A 17,799-nucleotide genomic window follows, 5' to 3' on the forward strand; every position below is an offset into this window, starting at 1 on the left:
GAAAAAACTGGAGAGGGAGGAGATTAAAAGTAGAGAGAAGTTAGGAAGCTGTTAAAATAGCCCAAGAGGGACTTCCCTTGTGGCGCAGTGGTTAAGAACCCACCTGCCGATGCAGGGGACACAGGTTCGAGCCCTGATCCGGGAAGATCCCACATGCCACAGAGCAACTAAGCCCGTGCGCCACAACTACTGAGCCTGCACTCTAGAGCCCACAAGCCACAACTACTGAGCCTGTGTGCCTAGAGCCCGTGCTCCACAACAAGAGAAGCCACCACAATGACAGGCCCGCACACTGCAATGAAGAGTAGCCCCTGATTGACACAACTAGAGAAAGCCTGCCTGCAGCAACAAAGACCCAATGCAGCCAAAAATAAATTAAAAAAAAAAAAAAATCCAAGAAAGGGAGTTCCCTGGTGGCCTAGTGGTTAGGATTCCAGGCTTTCACTGCCATGGCCCGGGTTCAATCCCTGGTCGGGGAATTGAGATAATGGAGATGGAGATTTTCATTAAAAGATTTAGGAAGGTAAAGCAAGCATACTCCAATAAAACTTAATAATAATAAAAAAAGATTTAGGAAGTAAAACTGCCAGAACTTGGTGACTATGTGAAGGCTGGAGATAAAGAAGGCATCAAAAATGATGCCCAGCTAAATGCAATATAGTATCCTGGATCATATCCTAGAAGAGAAAAAAGACATTAGTGGAAAAATCAGTGAAATCTGCATAAAGGCTGGAGTTTAGTTAATATCAATACTAATGTGCCAACCAATGTTGGCTTCTTAGTTTTTACAAATGTAACATGTTAACATCAGAGGAAACTAGGTGAGGGGTATAAGAAAACTGTTATCTTTGCAACTTTTCTGCAAAACCAAATTTATTGCAAAGTAAGCTTATCAAAGATAAATGATGCCTAGGTTTCTGGCTTGGGCACTTGGGAGCTGGGGGCTGATGGTAAGGCTCAGATTTAGACATGCTGAGTTTGATGTCCCTATGACTAGAGGGTGAGATACCTAGAATTAAGTGTATCTTCAGCTCAGAAAAGACATCTGGATTGGAGAAAACAGACTGGAAGTCAGGGTGGGCTGGCGGGCTTGCCTATGAGACTGCCCTGGGGACACTTATATTCAAAGGCATAGAACAATTTCATTCCTGGTGAGGCTTGGATGTAGAATAACAAGTTTACCAATAATTATGTACTTATTGAGCACGTACCACATACCAGGCCCTGTTCCAAATGCTTTATATTTGCACATGGAATCCTCATACAATTTTGACCATTCTACAGATGGGAAAACCATGAAGCAGGACTGCTCATGCCTTAGTAGTGGCACTCAACTGGGGCAAGCATAAGAATCACCTGTGGAGCTTTAAAATAGATGCCTCGTAAAGAGATTCAGGAATCTAGCCAAAAGCCCACACCTATGCACGCTGATGGTGGTGTTTGATGATGAACCAGCTGTGGTCATGTGAATCATCTCTTTTGCCCATTTATTCAATGATTAGCTTGCTTCTTATGGTATAAATCATTTACCATTGGTGTATTAAAAAGTGTACGACATTCAATTTGATATTAATCCAATACTGTTAATACAAATGTGCTGATCTATATGGAGAATCTTAGAGAGATGATATATTTCGCCTCAGATAAACCAAAAACCTATTGTATGTGGTATTAAGAGTAGCACAGAATGGAATAAAGTAGGGCTTACCTTAGTTTAAGACCAAATGGTGCTCACAGTATGGTTCCCAGACCAGCAGCATCAGCATCAACTGGAAATATTAGAAATGTAAAATCTCAGGCCACATCCTAAACTACAGGAGTAGGACCCAGCAAGCTGTGTTTATAAGGAAGTTGGGATGCATGCTAAAGTTTGAGGACCACTGCTCCAAAAAAGCTTCAATCTGGTGGTTCTCTATCATCACCTAAGATTAGAAGCTTTAAAAAAATATTCCTAGTCTAGGCCCCAAACCTGTTCGTTAGAATCCGGGAGTGAATGCAGCCTAATCATGTAGACTAAAAAAGAAAACTCCCCAGGTGACTCATACATACATCTGGTTAAGAACCACTGTTTTAGTGGCACCAATCAAAAAACATCTACATTACTCATTTCCAAAAAGCTAGGTTAGGAAGTAAAACAGATACCTGGTTAACCACCTACAGTACACCAATTTCATGGAATATTATGCAACTGTCAACAACAATAAGGTAGCTATTTAGGTACTGATATAAAAACAATCTCCAACAGAGTGTTAAATGAAAAAAAGCAATATGCAAAACACTTAAAAATATTTTTTAAAAGGGACATGTACATGCATATATTTTATACAAGAACAGCATATCTCTTAAAGGTTAGATAAGAAATTAGTAGCTGAAGTTTCCTCTGGGAAGGGAAGATGGCGATTAAATTATAGGGATGGGAGAAACATTTTTACTGTGTGTTTTTGTACTGTTTGCATTTTTTTTTAATGGCCCAATAACAATTACTTTTTTTGGGGGGGGTTCTTCTAGATGTTTTACAGTTTTACTTTTTATTTACGTTTCTTTCTTTTTTTTTTTTTAATTGGGGTATAGTTGTTTTACAATGTTGTGTTAGTTTCTACTGTACAGCAAAGTGAAGTAGAGTTCCCTGTGCTATCCACCTGCTTTTTATTAGTTACTTATTTTATACATATTAGTGTATATATGTTAATCTATAGGTACATGTATTACCTATTCAAATTAATTAAGTTAAAAATGTTTAAGATTAGGGGCAATAAAGAACCACTGCTTTAGAGGGAATGAAACATTAGCAAGCAAGCTGTCAGCTGCTAAAGGACAATCAGAGCATTAATGAAGGGAAAGGGGCAGGAGGAAAGACAGTCCTGGCAAAAAGTCCCATGCAGGCAACCCTCCGTCCACGTCCTTCCTGAGGTGAGGTTAGGTACACTGAGACTCAACCCAGAGCGCTCGATTTATCCACAGTCAGCTTTATTCTGAAATAACCATCTATGGAGAGCACACGTCAAAGGAGTAGAAAAAAATAAAGGAGCCCATCAAAAAAAGTTCCCTGGCAAGTGGGAGGGAGGGCATGACGTTAGGAGCCCTGTTTAGGGAAGGAAATGTTGTCCAGGTCGTGGATGCCATTCTTGTCAATGATTCGAACACTGAAGGCTGGCAGATTCAGGATGAAGCGTTTCTGGAGCTGCAGAGAAACATGAAGGAAATCAGTCAACAAATTTTTATTGAGAACTAACTGTGGTCCAGGCTCTGTTCTAGGCACTGGGCATATCAGCAGATAATGATCTCTGCTTTTGTGGCGCTGGTATCCCATTGGAGGCAGTTGGCACTAGGACACTGAGGAAAGCCCCAACTGCAGGTGGAGGCTGACTGGAAGGTAGTGAGCAAGAGCTGAGGGCTTGACTCTGGTCAGCCAGCTGATGAAGAATGAGACAATCTAATGCTCTATTCCTCACAATTTGCCACCAATTAGCCTGGTAAACACAGACTTCTCTTTTAAAATGTCTCAAGGTAACAAGCCAACCAAGGAGCGACTGCCCTAGGAATAAGCTTTGGACCAAAGCCATGTACTCCTAGGTCCCAAGAGTTTGCTCCAGTCACCCGCCCACATTATAAGGACCAGATGTGTGTGTGTTTGTGTGTATAGCTGGGGGGTGGTGGGAAGGATGGCCTCAGAACTACTCTTGGAACAACTCCTGCTTCTGTCTCCTCCAATACAAGCTAAGCCTGTCATTAAAGAAACACCTCTGGACTTTCATGAGACTCTCTGCTTGAGAGGCTGTTCCAAAGGAGCTGTGGTCTATGTGCATAAAACCAGACGGCCCCATTAACCTGGCTGGAGATTACTGAGAAACACAGCTGGAGGAAATCTTTGCTTCTGTGGGCGACTCTTCCTGGACACCTCACTTAATCTCTAGATAGAAGGCACAAAGCTCCACGTGCTCCCTTAGGGGCATATCCTGGAAATGTACCCCTCTCCAGGCCTAAGCCCTCCCTCTCTTGATGTTTCCCATCTCCTTTACAGATGAGGACTGGACAGCAACAACCATTTCCATTTCTACAGTCCTCTCTGGCTGATGACTCCTGTGTCCAGAAACAAGCTCCAAGATCAAGAAAAGGTGACAATAAGGAAATGTGGGTTTATAAAATACTCATATTTAGGATCCGTGCGGAATAAAGTCTCAAAGCATTCAATATTCCAGTGGCTTCTTCCTGGCAGCCCCTTGCAACACTTGGGGCTGCTGGACTAATACGGCCTCTTGGCTGAATGGTTAATTAGAAAAGCACATGAGTTTATTCTCAGCTTCTGCTTTGGAAAGGGGATTTACAAACAAGAGGAAAAAGGGGCACTATGGACTGAAAATGACAGGCTTGTGCAAGAGGCAAACTGACATTACTGTCCAATGCTACCACCTGCTCTCAACCTCCTACTCTCTTCTCACTAGACCACGAATTCAAGTTCATCCTTAGGCTACAAGAACAGTAAAAGAATTAAAAAGCCTACAGGAGCTGCTTTCTTTTCCTCCTCATCTTCCATTCATACCCCAGAGCCTTAGACTCCTAGGAGTAGTATTGGAATGGGCAGGGCCTGTGTTGCTGGCCTCATAAACTAAGGGCTACTCTCCCCTACTGCCCAAAGCCTCTTAGTTTCCTTCTATGGCCTCCTGAATTCCCAGCAGAGGCTTTCCCTCCCAAACTTATGTACTGTTAAGGGAGCAGACTTTTTTTTTTTTGGCTGCGTTTGGTCTTCGTTGCTGTGTGCAGGCTTTCTCTAGTTGCAGCGAGTGGGGGCTACTCTTCGTTGAGGAGCAGGGGCTCTAGGCGCAAGGACTTCAGTAGTTGTGGCATGCGAGCTCAGCAGTTGTGGCACACGAGCTCAGTTGCTCCACAGCATGTGGGATCTTCCCAGACCAGGGATCGAACCCGTGTTCCCTGCATTGGCAGGCGGATTCTTAACCACTGCGCCACCAGGGAAGTCTCCAAGGGAGCAGACTTTATGACAACTCCAGGTAGCACAAAAATAGAGCAGGTATAAAATCTAGCACAATAGTTCTTAAAGTATGGCCCCAGTTACCACCTGCAGCAAAATCACTTGGGACTGCTGGTTAAAATATTCTCAAGATCTACACCAGGACCACTGAATCAGAAGTGGGTGGGGAGTGGGGTGGAAAGCATGAATCTGCCTTTTTTAGGAAACAAGCCCCCAGATGATTCTTATACATGCTAAAATTTGAGAACCACTAGTCTGGATGAACCAAAAAGAAAATTAATTAAATTATAAATTTGACATTGATGAGAAGGTAACCCATGAGCGAAAAAATAAGCTTGTTATGTACGAAACTCTACCCCTGGTAGCAACTTCACATCTGGTTAGTGGATATTTATTATACCTTCTGGCAAGGATCAGAAAAAATGCAACTGAGGAACGGGAACAATATTGGCAAACAGAGAGACAAAACATTCCTTTCAGGATCCCATGGGAGCTACTCACCTCCTCCAGACATTTCCTAAGAAGCTCCACTGCCTTCTCACGTGAGATAGCTGAAAGAGAACACAGAGGCCAGGCACTCAAGGTGCTGACATTAAGTCCAACTCTCTGCTGCAACTTTTGACTAAGTTTCAAACTTTTTCAGGTCAGCATGCCACACAAATGCCACACAACAGAAAAGGCAAAAAACCCAAAATGCCTAGCCTTCTGGCTTGCAACAAACTTATTCCATATGCAGTTGAGGGTGCCCCACACCCAATGCTCAGGCAGCCACAAGCCATTGCAAATTGATTTGCTACAGAGAAGGGAGAGCATGACGGAATTCTGCCTCCCATGGCCAGGGCTTGCCTCTAGAGAAGTCCAGCGGCCTGCCTCTTCTTTATAGCCCATCCCCCAACTCCCAACGCCCCCAGCCCCCCTTTAGACCAGGGCTTAAATCAGCTCCATCTGCCCTAGCCAGCTGCAAATCAGGGAAAGGGAGGACAGGGCCAGTGTTTTAGCCTCACTTTGCCAGCTGGGCCTCAGTTTAACAATGGAAAGAGAATTCATAGGATGGGGCTGAGTCTCTCATAAAATAGGAGCCAAAGGAACTGTCCACAGGCATGGCAAACTGGGATGACATATTATGCAGTTAGGCTTCAGGGGTGGTTGGTGGTTATTTTGGTGGGCAAATCAGCTGTATTACTGACAGATGCCAAATCAAGGAACAGTCACTAGGAGGCCAGGCTAATTCTTTTTAGGATGTGGCCTGGAGCTCTGGCATGGCTGAGGTTGAGTGAGAGGGCAGCACCAAAAAAGGAATGAACAAGCCAGATTCTTACTATACTGACAGGGACGAATGGAATGTAAGGAGAAAACTGGTTATCTGTGCTACATCTATAGCTTGTAGAAGCTGAGAATCCCAACTGCCTATTGCTCACAGTGGCTGAAGTTGAGGTTAGGATTGGGGTCAGAAAATAGAACTTAACACAAAAGCATCCCAGTGTCTGGAGGTTTGCCAAGCTGATGGTTCATGGACGAGTAGAGAGCCAGCTTTTTCTTACAGGAGGGGGTAGCCATTAGGTGATAAGAACCAAGGGAACAGCTCAGGCTATGGCCTTAGAAAGCTTTGATATTTAAGAAAAGAAACCCTCAGTTCTCATGCTGGAGACCTGTTCATTACCACAAGCTCAAAACAAACCTACAAACCCCTTGGTTTACTTGCTCATTCTTTACACCTGAGAAGCTAATAAGCACCTAACTAGGGCAAAATGAGTGAAAAAACTGAACTTTTGTAACTGAAGAATTATAGTTTTACTCCAACCCCCCTTTAAAACAAAACAAAACCCAGCTCTGGGCATGTGCAATACCTCGTTTTATCTGGCAGAAGAGGGACTTCGATCAGCTTTTCCATAACCCTAGTGACCTACAGGAGAAAGCTTCCAGAGGGCACCTGCAGGTGCTTCTTAGGATCCATCCTCTATTCAAGCCTGGCCACCCAACTCCAGGGGGTTGTGCACAAAACCAGGAAGCAGCTGAGGACAGGGCTCTGCTACTGCTCCCTACACTTAGAGAGCTGAAACTTACTTGGTGTGTAATACCGGTCCAGGATACTGAGAGTCAGGAAGGCACCGTAGCCGTGGGCTGCAAAAGGGGCTTTTGCCAAGGCTGCCAGGTAGTCCATGTAGTAGAGCGCTGGACCCTCATGCTCATCATAGCCAGCCAGGAGGAGGTTGACATGATATGGGGTCTGCAAAGGAAAGACACTGCAAAGTGATGGTCAAAGCAATAACACCAACACCTCTCCTCATGGAAATAGGAACGTTCCAACTCTTGATAAATAAGAAAATAGCAGCAGCTGAGTAAATCATGATGAAAGTAAAGATTCAGACAAATCTAAAGGACCCAGAGTGTGGTCAAAGGTAAAGGGAGGTCAGCTTGTTTTCTCTGAACAGAAGAGCATTTGGAGCACTTTAACGTACGTGAAAAAGCTGCTTCCTAAAGCCCATGGACCAAAACCTGTTACAAAAGCATTTCAAAGGCAAAGCATGGGTGTTCTTGCATTGTTCCTAATAGCTGAAACCAACACACACAATTCTGAGAGTGTCAGGCCACAGGCTAAAGAAAGCTGCAGCTCCAACCACATCATCCAAAATAAGAAGGCTCAGTCTGGACAACTGGACCAAAATCTCAAATGGTAAACTGTATGCCTCACTATTAAGAAACAAGTCTTGGGCTACAATTAATAAATGCTGGAGAGGGTGTGAAGGAAAGGGAACCCTCCAACACTGTTGGTGGGAATGTAAATTGGTGCAGCCACTATGGAAAATAATATGGAAGTTCCTTTAAAAACTAAAAACAGAGCTACCATATGATCCAGCTATTCCACACCTGGGTATATGTCCAGAAAAGACAAAACTCTTAATTCAATACACGCACCCCAATGTTCATAGCAGCACTATTTACAATAGCCAAGTCATGGAAACAACCCAAATACCCATCAACAGACGATTGGCTTAAGAAGATGTGGTACATATATACAATGGACTATTACTCAGCCATAAAAAAGACTGAATTATTGCCATTTGCAGCAACATGGATGGACCTAGATAATATTATACTTAGTGAAGTAAGTCAGAGAAAGATAAATATTATATGATACCACTTATATGTGGAATTTAAAAAATAATACAAGTGAATCTGTATACAAAACAGAAACTAACTCACAGACATAGAAAATAAACTTATGGTTACCAAAGGGGAAAGGAAGCCGGGGTATACATTAGGAGTACGGGATTAACAAACTACTACACATAAAATAGATAAGCAACAAGGATTTACTGTATAGCATAGGGAACTATATTCAAAATCTTGTAATAACCTATAATGGAAAATAATCTAAAAAAAAAGTGTATATAAAACTGAATCATTTTGCTGTATACCTGGAACTAACATAATATTGTGTATCAACTATAAAAAATGAAAAGATAAAAAAAAAAAAGAAAAAAACAAGTCTTGCGGTAGGGAAGGGTAGAAAGTCTCAAATATTTAAGTCAAATCACTAAACTTTTTTTTGGCTGTGTCACACAGCTTGCAGGATCTTAGTTCCCCGACCAGGGATCGAACCCACGCCCCAGGTGGTGAAAGCTCGAAGTCCTAACCACTGGACCGTCAGGGAATTCCCAAATCACTAAACTTTTAATGCAGACAGTAATAATGGAAGTTCATAAATACAAAGAAATGTGGTAACTCTAGAAGAACTGTAGATTTAGGTGAAATGCTAGTATTTTTCTAATACAATAAGGCTCTGCTAAGGTAACTAAGAAGTAATTTTTATCTGTGAGATAAATAAACAGTACTTATAATAACCTATTTATAGGTATCCTTTCTCTGTATTACCTGCAAGTCTAAAAATGCAAGTTTCTACAGAGAACCTTAACTAAGCCTGCCTTGCTCTTCATCTCCAAATGGATGATTCTTTTTCTATACCAGGTGGGCCATTTACCACGGCCTGTCTATGCTCCCAGGCATCAGTGGTGAGACTCCCATGTAAAATGACTTCCTTTTTCTCTGCAAAGTGTGTTTTTCCTCTTGCATTTGCCACAGTGGCTAGTGAGCAGGCCTTGCCCATGGTTATATGCCCGTCCCTAAACTTATATATTCGATTAAATGCACATTAAATGAAATCAAATACATTTATGCATCCTATTATGGGGCATAAAGTAATAACAGGTAATGGTCTTAAAAGTGATGCTTTGTATTCTTTGAACACTGATTAACATGGGCACTTGGCAGCCTGAAGAAACATTCTAACTCATGTTAGAAGAACACATGAAAATATCATATACTTACTTGGAATTCCAAGCCAGCTGTGCTAAGTAATATTTCCCTTAGACTAAAGAGTAGCCCTAAACTGCAAACAAGTTTCTGCCTTGGGGATAAGATGGTGAATAGTCTCAGGAGTTAAGAATTGACCAGCAATAGTCAAGTCTTTAGAGAAAATAATCTGCCTATCACATTTCCCAGTAAGTAGCGTGCTACACTTTGCCAGGCTCTGAAATTCTCTGCCACATTCTGTGACGACATTCTTAGTAAGTCTGACCTTAGGCAAGACACTTAACCCCTATAAGCATATGTTTCCTTATGTGTAAAACTGAGTTAATTAATCCTTCCCCTTTCTGTCTTCTAGGAAATATGGTGAGAAAAAAATAATAGAGGTGAGGCATCCCAAACTCTGGAAGAAAAAAATGCTACCTAAATTCTTAGTATATTAGCTACACCCCAGTCTCCTTTTGATAGCTTACCACTTTAAACAACAACAAAAAAACTGTCTGAATTACCTAAAAATAAAAAATATATAATATATATTTTTTTAAACTGTGAGAACAGTAATGCAAAATCAGGCAGACAAAGAATACTGTAGTGTTCTTATAGTTAAAATTCGAATAGCAAAACAGAGAGAGAAATATATAGCAAGGAGATTCTAACTGGTTTCCTTCCCCAAGAGGTTTAATAATATAGTTTCTTACCTATCACAAAGTAAGTTCATCTTTTTGCTAAGAGGATAACTCTACTCTTCTCCATTCACTGGAGAATACTGCTTTTACAGCTAACCAAAACAATTTTATCAAGTTGCAACGGTATGTTAAGGATCCACCCAGATAACTAGAGAGCTAACCAGCAGAACCTACATATGCTCTGTCTCCAGTGAGGCTCTTGCCCACACTTAAACTGTGTTTAAAACAATTAATGTGATCTTTAAAAGCCACCACCAAAAAATTTTTACATGAAGATGTCAACGGAATTTCAGAAGCAAACTGTATTGCTTATCTGGTCTATATAATATTTATTTATGCTTAAGCATCTGACACACACACACATCAAAGCTGGTATTCAGAAGCTATAACACATGGTATAGAAGATAACTCATAAATTATTGTGTGACTTCGAATCACCAACTTTTACATGTGTGAGATGCTTAAGCATAAATAAATGGTGTTATCTAGACTAATTAAATCAATACATCTGTGTAACAACTTGCAGTTTCTGAAATTCTTTTGACAATGCTCCATCAAAGATCTCTGGCTCACACTTTTTTTTTTAAATTTCAAATAAAGTCTCGTATACTGCCACTCTCTTACTCCTCTAAGAATCATGACATTCAAAGTGACAAAGCCATAGTAATGGGTTTCTTGACTGTTACATTTCCTCATATTCTTGATGCAATAGTGTTTTCCTAGAATAAGACAAATTCCAAGCCATTCGATTTTGTGAAACTCTTACAGCATATACATGTGTGACTGTGGTGTGTTTAGGGAAACACATAGTATGTGTAAGACACAATCCACCTATTCAAATATTTATACCAATTATAAACTCCATGAAGGTAGGATTGTGTCTGGCTTGTTCAATGATGTATAAGCATATAGTATACGTTCAGTAAATATTTGCTGAGTGAATAATAATCATACCAGAAGGCATTATAAATGTTTTAATACATATGTGGCTAATGCCTAATATCACAAGAAGAAAGATTAAGAAAATCACTAAACAAATGTCAGAAAGTGATAGGTCCTACTTCTGAGAACTGGTTGAAGTTTAAGTTGACTGCCAGTATCCTATGATTGCACATAATATTGCTGCCTTTTTCTAGGCTCCTAGGTCCTTCTCTTTCTACTTTTCTTTAGACATAGGTTGCTAAGTAAATAAAAAAATTATGCTACAGGCATTTAGAATTAAATGAAGAGGAGAACAGTAGCTTAAATAAATATCTCAGGAAGAAACAGCTGGGCTACATTACAGTTAGACCTGAGTTTGAAATCCAGCTCTATTACCAGACATGTAGCTTTAGAAAAGTTAGTAACCTAACCTCTCTGAAAATGTTTTCATTGAAAACATGGGATAATACCTACTACAAAAAGGCTGCACTGAAGACTCAAAGAGATAATGTATATAAACAAGCATAGTACCCAAAACATAGTAAAGCCTCAGCAAATGCTAAAATAATTACTAGGGAAACACAATCACCTATGAAGTTCACAATGTCCATGAAATAAACAGGGCAAGCACTCAAGAGAAGCCCATCCACTCCTAGCACTGAGATATAAGATAAATTCCTCATATAGTCAAATATACACCAAATAGCCAAAACAATCTTGAAAAAGAAGAACAGAGCTGGAGGAATCATGCTCCTTGACTTCAGACTATACTACAAAGCTACAGTTATCAAAACAGTATGGTACTGGCACAAGAACAGACACACAGATTAATGGAACAGAATAGAAAGCCCAGAAATAAATCCATGCGCTAAAAGTCAATTAATCTATGACAAAGGAGGCACAATGGAGAAAAGACAGCCTCTTCAAAAAGTGGTGCTGGGAAAACTGGACAGCTACATGTAAAAGAATGAAATCAGAACATTCTCTAACACCATATACAAAAATAAACTCAAAATGGATTACAGACCTAAATGTAAGACTGGATACTATAAAACTCCTAGAGGAAAACATAGGCAGGACACTGACATATTGCAGCAATATCTTTTTGGATCTGTCTCCTAGAATAATGGAAACAAAAACTAAAATAAACAAATGGGACCTAAACTTAAAAGCTTTTGCACAGCAAAGGAAACCATAAACAAAATGAAAAGATAGCCTATGGAATGGGAGAAAATATTTGCAGAAGATGCAACCAATAAGGGATTAATTTCCAAAATATACAAACAGCTCATACAACTCAACAAAAAATGGGCAGAAGACCTAAAAAGACATTTCTTCAAAGACATACTGATGGGGGCTTCCCGGGTGGCACAGTGGTTGAGAATCTGCCTGCTAATGCAGGGGACACGGGTTCGAGCCCTGGTCTGGGAAGATCCCACATGCCACAGAGTAACTAGGCCCGTGAGCGACAACTACTGAGCCTGCGCATCTGGAGCCTGTGCTCCGCAACAAGAGAGGCCGCGATAGTGAGAGGCCCGCGCACCGCGATGAAGAGTGGCCCCTGCTTGCCACAACTAGAGAAAGCCCTCGCACAGAAACGAAGACCCAACACAGCCAAAAATAAATTAATTAATAATAATAAAAAAAGACATACTGATGGCCAAAAAGCACATGAAAAGATGCTCAACACTGCTAATTATTAGAGAAATGCAAATCAAAACTACAATGAGGTACCACCTCACACCCATCAGAATGGCCATAATTTTAAAATCTACAAATAACAAATGCTGGAGAGGGTGTGAAGAAAAGGGAACCGTCCTACACTGTTGGTGGGAATGTAAATTGGTGCAGTTATGGAGAACAGTATGGAGGTTCCTTAAAAAACTAAAAATAGAGTTGCCATACGATCCAGCAATGCCACTCTTGGGCATATATTCAAAGAAAACTCTAACTTGAAAAGATACATGCACCCCAATGTTCACAGCAGGACTATTTGCAATAGCCAAGATATGGAAGCAACCTAAATGTCTATCAACAGATGAATGGATAAAGAAGATGTGGTGTGTGTGTGTGTGTGTGTGTGTGTGTGTATACACACACACACACACACACACATACACACATACAATTAATTATTAATCAGTCATAAAAAAGAATGAAATAATGCCATCTGCAGCAACATGGATGGACCCAGAGATTATCATACTAAGTGAAGTCAGTCAGACAGCAAAAGACAAATATCATATGCTATCACATATATGTGGAATCTAAAAAAATGATACAAATGAACTAATTTACAAAACAGAAACAGACTCAGACACAGAAAACAAGCTTACAGTTACCACAAGGGAAGGGGGGGATATATTTGGAATTTGGGATGAACAGATACAGACATATAAGGATCTACTGTATAGCACAGGAAACTACATTCAGTATCTTTTAATAACCTATAATGGAAAAGAATCTGAAAAAGTATATATATATATATGTATATGTATATATATATATATATATATATCTGAATCACTTTGCTGTACACCTGAAACATTATAAATCAACTATACTTCAATAATTTTTTTTAATTTTTAAAGGAAAATAAATAAAATTTTAAAGGAAAATAAATAAACACCTCATATACATCTTCCTAAAGGGATATGGTGGGATGTTTATAAAAAGTGCCCAGCACACTGCCTGACACATGGTAGAAATGCATGACAGTTTCCTCCTCTCTCCTTCCTGGACTCTTGGAAGGAGCCCTAAGGTGAAGGTATTCATTGTCACAAACATTCATAAGCAATGACACTTAGAGCATATCTACTTCACAGTACACCCACCCTAACCTATCTTGAAATTGACATAGGCACAGAGACAGTTTCCTGGAAGCCTGAAAAAACAAAAACAACAAATCCTACATCCAGATTTGGAGAGCAAATTACCACTTATTAAGTACCTTCATACTATTTCCACCCTTACAGATATGTCCATCCTGAGTGCTAAGCCTCACTTTCTAGATACTTTTTCATCAGTTCCCTTCTTTCCCATGATCAGTACAACATGAGAATTTGCCAATTAACCTGAAGGAATGCGAACACTAATCAATCGTGATAAAACTGCCAGGAATCTTGTATCTTTTACGAGGTAATCCTTATCCTGTGCATGATATAATCTGTCTTTGGTTGTCTCCACTATTCTAATTATTTAGATAGTAAGTCTAAGTAATAAAGCAAAGTTATGAGGTCTCCAAGGAGAGGAACAGTATCTATACATAATTCTGAACTAACCTAAACATCCAAGTGACCAATAAATGAATTTAAACATTTAGCTGAGACACTCTCTGTCCAATGGCCATGAGGATCACCATCAATGGTTTGCAGCACAAATGCCAACGTGCTTAGTTTTAAAGTTGTATCTAACTGACACACAAAGAAAAAAATTTAAATGAACCATCCTGGGAACTCAAAATGAACTTTAGTTTCTAAAATAAAATACCACCAAAATTTTGCCTCTTTTTACAAGTAGGGAAAGAAGAAGAAAAAGAAAAAAACCTAGATAAATTGGTATCTCTTCCTCCCTTAAAAAAATACATGAGGTAAGCTTATTTTTAAAGTGAAGAGCTTTAAGTCATTTTGAGATTTCCTCATCTATACAACAGGGATAATAAGAGTATCCATCATTACAGGGTTATGGCAAGGTTTAAATAAATAAATGTAAACTGCTCAATGAAATGCCTGTTACATAGTAATAACACCATCATCACCACCACCACCACCATCATTTTTAGGATCTGACCACATTATTAACAGATCTGATTAGATAATAATAAGATCAAGAAGATGTACCAGGGAATTCCCTGGCGGTCCAGTGGTTAGGATTCCAAGCTTTCACTGTCAAGGGACTGGGTTCGGGTTCAATCTCTGGTCGGGGAACTAAGATCCCACAAGCCGCGAGGCGAGGCTCAAAAAAAAGAAGAAGGAGATGTACTATCACAGAGTGCCAATAAATTATCCACCTTTTTTTGGTTGCTAAAAGGAATACAATTTAAGCCAGGGAAATTAGCCAATAAGCACATCTCTTATGTCCCTCTCCCTGGGATTGAAATGGACTTCCTAAGTACCTCTGAGCCCTGCAGAACTGAGTTCAGTTTCACTTTGTACATCTGAGCTCAGTTCCCTTGTACATTTGGGAGTGGGGGGTGTACACGGCACACACATGCAAACTTTCCTTCAGTTTGATGGAGCATTTCCTTCCCTATAACTCTTGTGCATACAACTCCTTGTATATTCCCTCTCTCATGAAAAAGAAACACTGTAGTGATTAAGAAGAGTGTGAAATTCCATAAATTTTACAGCTCAAGAGAACAGTTGTGATAAATACACTGAAACAACAAAATCAGTGAAGAGAGTCTGGGCGGTGACAAGCAGTGGTGTGACATCTGGCGGAAGCCGAAGTCACAGCAAGGGGGAGAGAGGTGGGCGTGAGGAAGCATCCTGCCGAGCGTGGACACAGAAAAGGAGAGGAATTGACAGTCTTCCTTTGGAGCCAGGCCAGCCTCTGCCACCTCTAATTGAACAGGATGACGTCGCTATGAGTGAGGTGCCTCGGAGAACGATGCAGTTTCTTTTGCGATGTGCTGCACACCTTGGAACATTAAGCGTGTGAAGCATAATCCCATTCCTTGTGGGTCGGGAATTTGGTAGGAGAGACAGAACCACCAACGGGACAAAGGATTTAGCTAATGATGACAGTGTTTCAATAAACAGACTTCTAAACAGAGACTGGGCTTTGAAGGAAACAGTGCCTGCTATTTCATTTAGTCCAGCCGATTGCCAAAGCTGCCTAAAATTCCATCTTTAGCATCGAGAATATTTCACAAAAATGCAGTTTACAGAGTTAGAAGGGATCTAAGAGCTCATCTAGTTTATCCAATGTCCCTCTCACAAATGTGGGGACTCGGGTTCAAAGAGGGGACAGTGACTTACCGTAAACCACAGGGCTAATTAGAGTCAGGACCAGAATTCAGGCTTTCTGATCCCAAGACTTGTGTGCTTTTCTAGGAAACGATGCTGCCTCCACAAAATGGAAATTAGTGTGAAAATATGATTCAATATGTAAATGTCAGTTTCACACTCAAATAGTTCAGAATGTACTATTTCGCATACCAGCATCTATTGTCCTCTATTTCATGTATTACATCTTATATGACCAATAATATTTTAAGTTTTAAAAGGGCAGGTTTAATGTCAGACCATTATGACTCCTCTAAAGGGTCTACAACTATGCAAGATATGTAGTAGGTACTAAATAAATATAAATAGATGCCAACACCTTAACTGCTTTGCCAATGCCCAATTTTTCAACTTTGTTAATAAATAAAATGGATCCACTGTTATTTTCTTACACTGGTGCTCTGAACTCTCAATCAGGAGCTTCTGTCCAATAACCAACGGAATTTATTAGCTATCTGCTTTGGCTGGGTTTGGTGGTATAACTTTAAAATTTCAATGTCAATTTTGCCATTTTAATTAAAGAAAGACTTTGTACCTATACTGGAATTTCAGTGTTCACTATTTCAAACACTTTTAAAAAATCTAAAAGATTTCAGCAGCTTCCAACTGTCCTTGTGACCAAGTACTTTTCCCAGCTCTAAGAGATTATGGTTCTATGGATGGGGATAGGGCTGGGCGGGGGAAGAACTACTTATCCCTAATGCCTAAGCAATACAGAATCATTTGCACCTTGATTTTAATCCTCTCTGACAGAGTCCTTTTTAAGCAAACCCATCAATCTCTTTTTCTAATAACAGTGGTGACTATGCCTTAAGCAAAAACATAGAGTTTACAAAAGGCCTCAACCAAATCCTGCAAGAGTTCTCCGAGACTGCACAGGATAATTATGAAATGAGTGAATGCCCCAACCAACTTCACTTTTGCATGTGGAATGTGAATACATTATAAATACAATAAATGTTATCGAGCATTTACTATGTGAGAAGCATTGTGCCAGGTGATAAAGATGGAAACCTGGATCTGGAAGGAGATGAGAAGGTAGACTGGAGTAGGAAAGATTTCAGATGGAGGAAACAGCACATGTGAAGGTAAAGAAACATGGAATATTTGGGTATTGGTGAATATGGGACATGTATACTTAGTGAATTAGGTGATTTCAGTAGGAAGCAGAGAGGAAGTGGGATAACAGGAATTGAAACGATACTGTCATTGGCTTCCTAGACTAAAGAATATGAACTTCAGGGGAGTTCCCTGCTGGCCTAGTGATTAGGATTCTGGGCTTTCACTACTGTGGCCCGGGTCCAATCCTGGTCGGGGACCTGAGATCCTGCAAGCCATGTGGCTCAGCCAAAAAAAAAAAAAAAGAATATAAACATCAGTATGGAAACCATGGAGAAACCAGTGAAAACTGCTCCCATTCCCATGACAATACAAGTCTTTTTCATGTGTTAGAACATTGCAGAAGCAGTAGGAATGGAGGGGGAGATATGGAATATAAGATATATCAATATTTAGAAAGTAGAATAGATAGGAGTTAATGAATAGTAGAATAGAAGATGAGGGAAAAAGAGGAGTTAAGAGAATGCTCAATAAAGGGAAAGGTGGAGGAGCAATGTAAAAAACTCAACTGAGACCCAATGAGGCTTAAGTTGAGCTGTTCAGAAGTAGCTGGAAAGAAAAAATAATGTATAGCTGAAATCATGAGACTGAATGAAGAGTCAGCCAGTTGGGAGGTTTTATTTATACAAACACACATTCCTAAGTTCACATGTGGAAGACAATAAAGGAAACAATTACAACAGGACACTATGGCACAGGTATTTGTAGGTTGCCATGAGAGCACAAAGATGCTCTCATGAGTGACGAACATATGTGGAGAAATACAGTTTCC

At 40.2% G+C, this 17,799-nt stretch overlaps 1 protein-coding gene across 1 annotated transcript in view; it reads right to left on the reverse strand.

The window, feature by feature from the left end:
* Window positions 1-2,946: 2,946 nt before the first annotated feature.
* PSMB2 (proteasome 20S subunit beta 2) overlaps window positions 2,947-17,799 on the reverse strand; it is a 36,150-nt gene continuing 21,297 nt past the window's right edge. Inside the window, exons 4-6 of the mRNA XM_007182508.3 lie at window positions 7,052-7,214; window positions 5,489-5,538; window positions 2,947-3,181 (exon numbers count right to left, since the gene is read on the reverse strand). Of these exons, the coding sequence (XP_007182570.1) occupies window positions 3,074-3,181; window positions 5,489-5,538; window positions 7,052-7,214 (321 nt within the window). The 3' untranslated portion in view covers window positions 2,947-3,073. The remainder of the gene's footprint in view (window positions 3,182-5,488; window positions 5,539-7,051; window positions 7,215-17,799) is intronic.

Source organism: Balaenoptera acutorostrata, chromosome 1 (genome assembly GCF_949987535.1).
Source record: "Balaenoptera acutorostrata chromosome 1, mBalAcu1.1, whole genome shotgun sequence".
NCBI lineage: Eukaryota > Metazoa > Chordata > Mammalia > Artiodactyla > Balaenopteridae > Balaenoptera > Balaenoptera acutorostrata.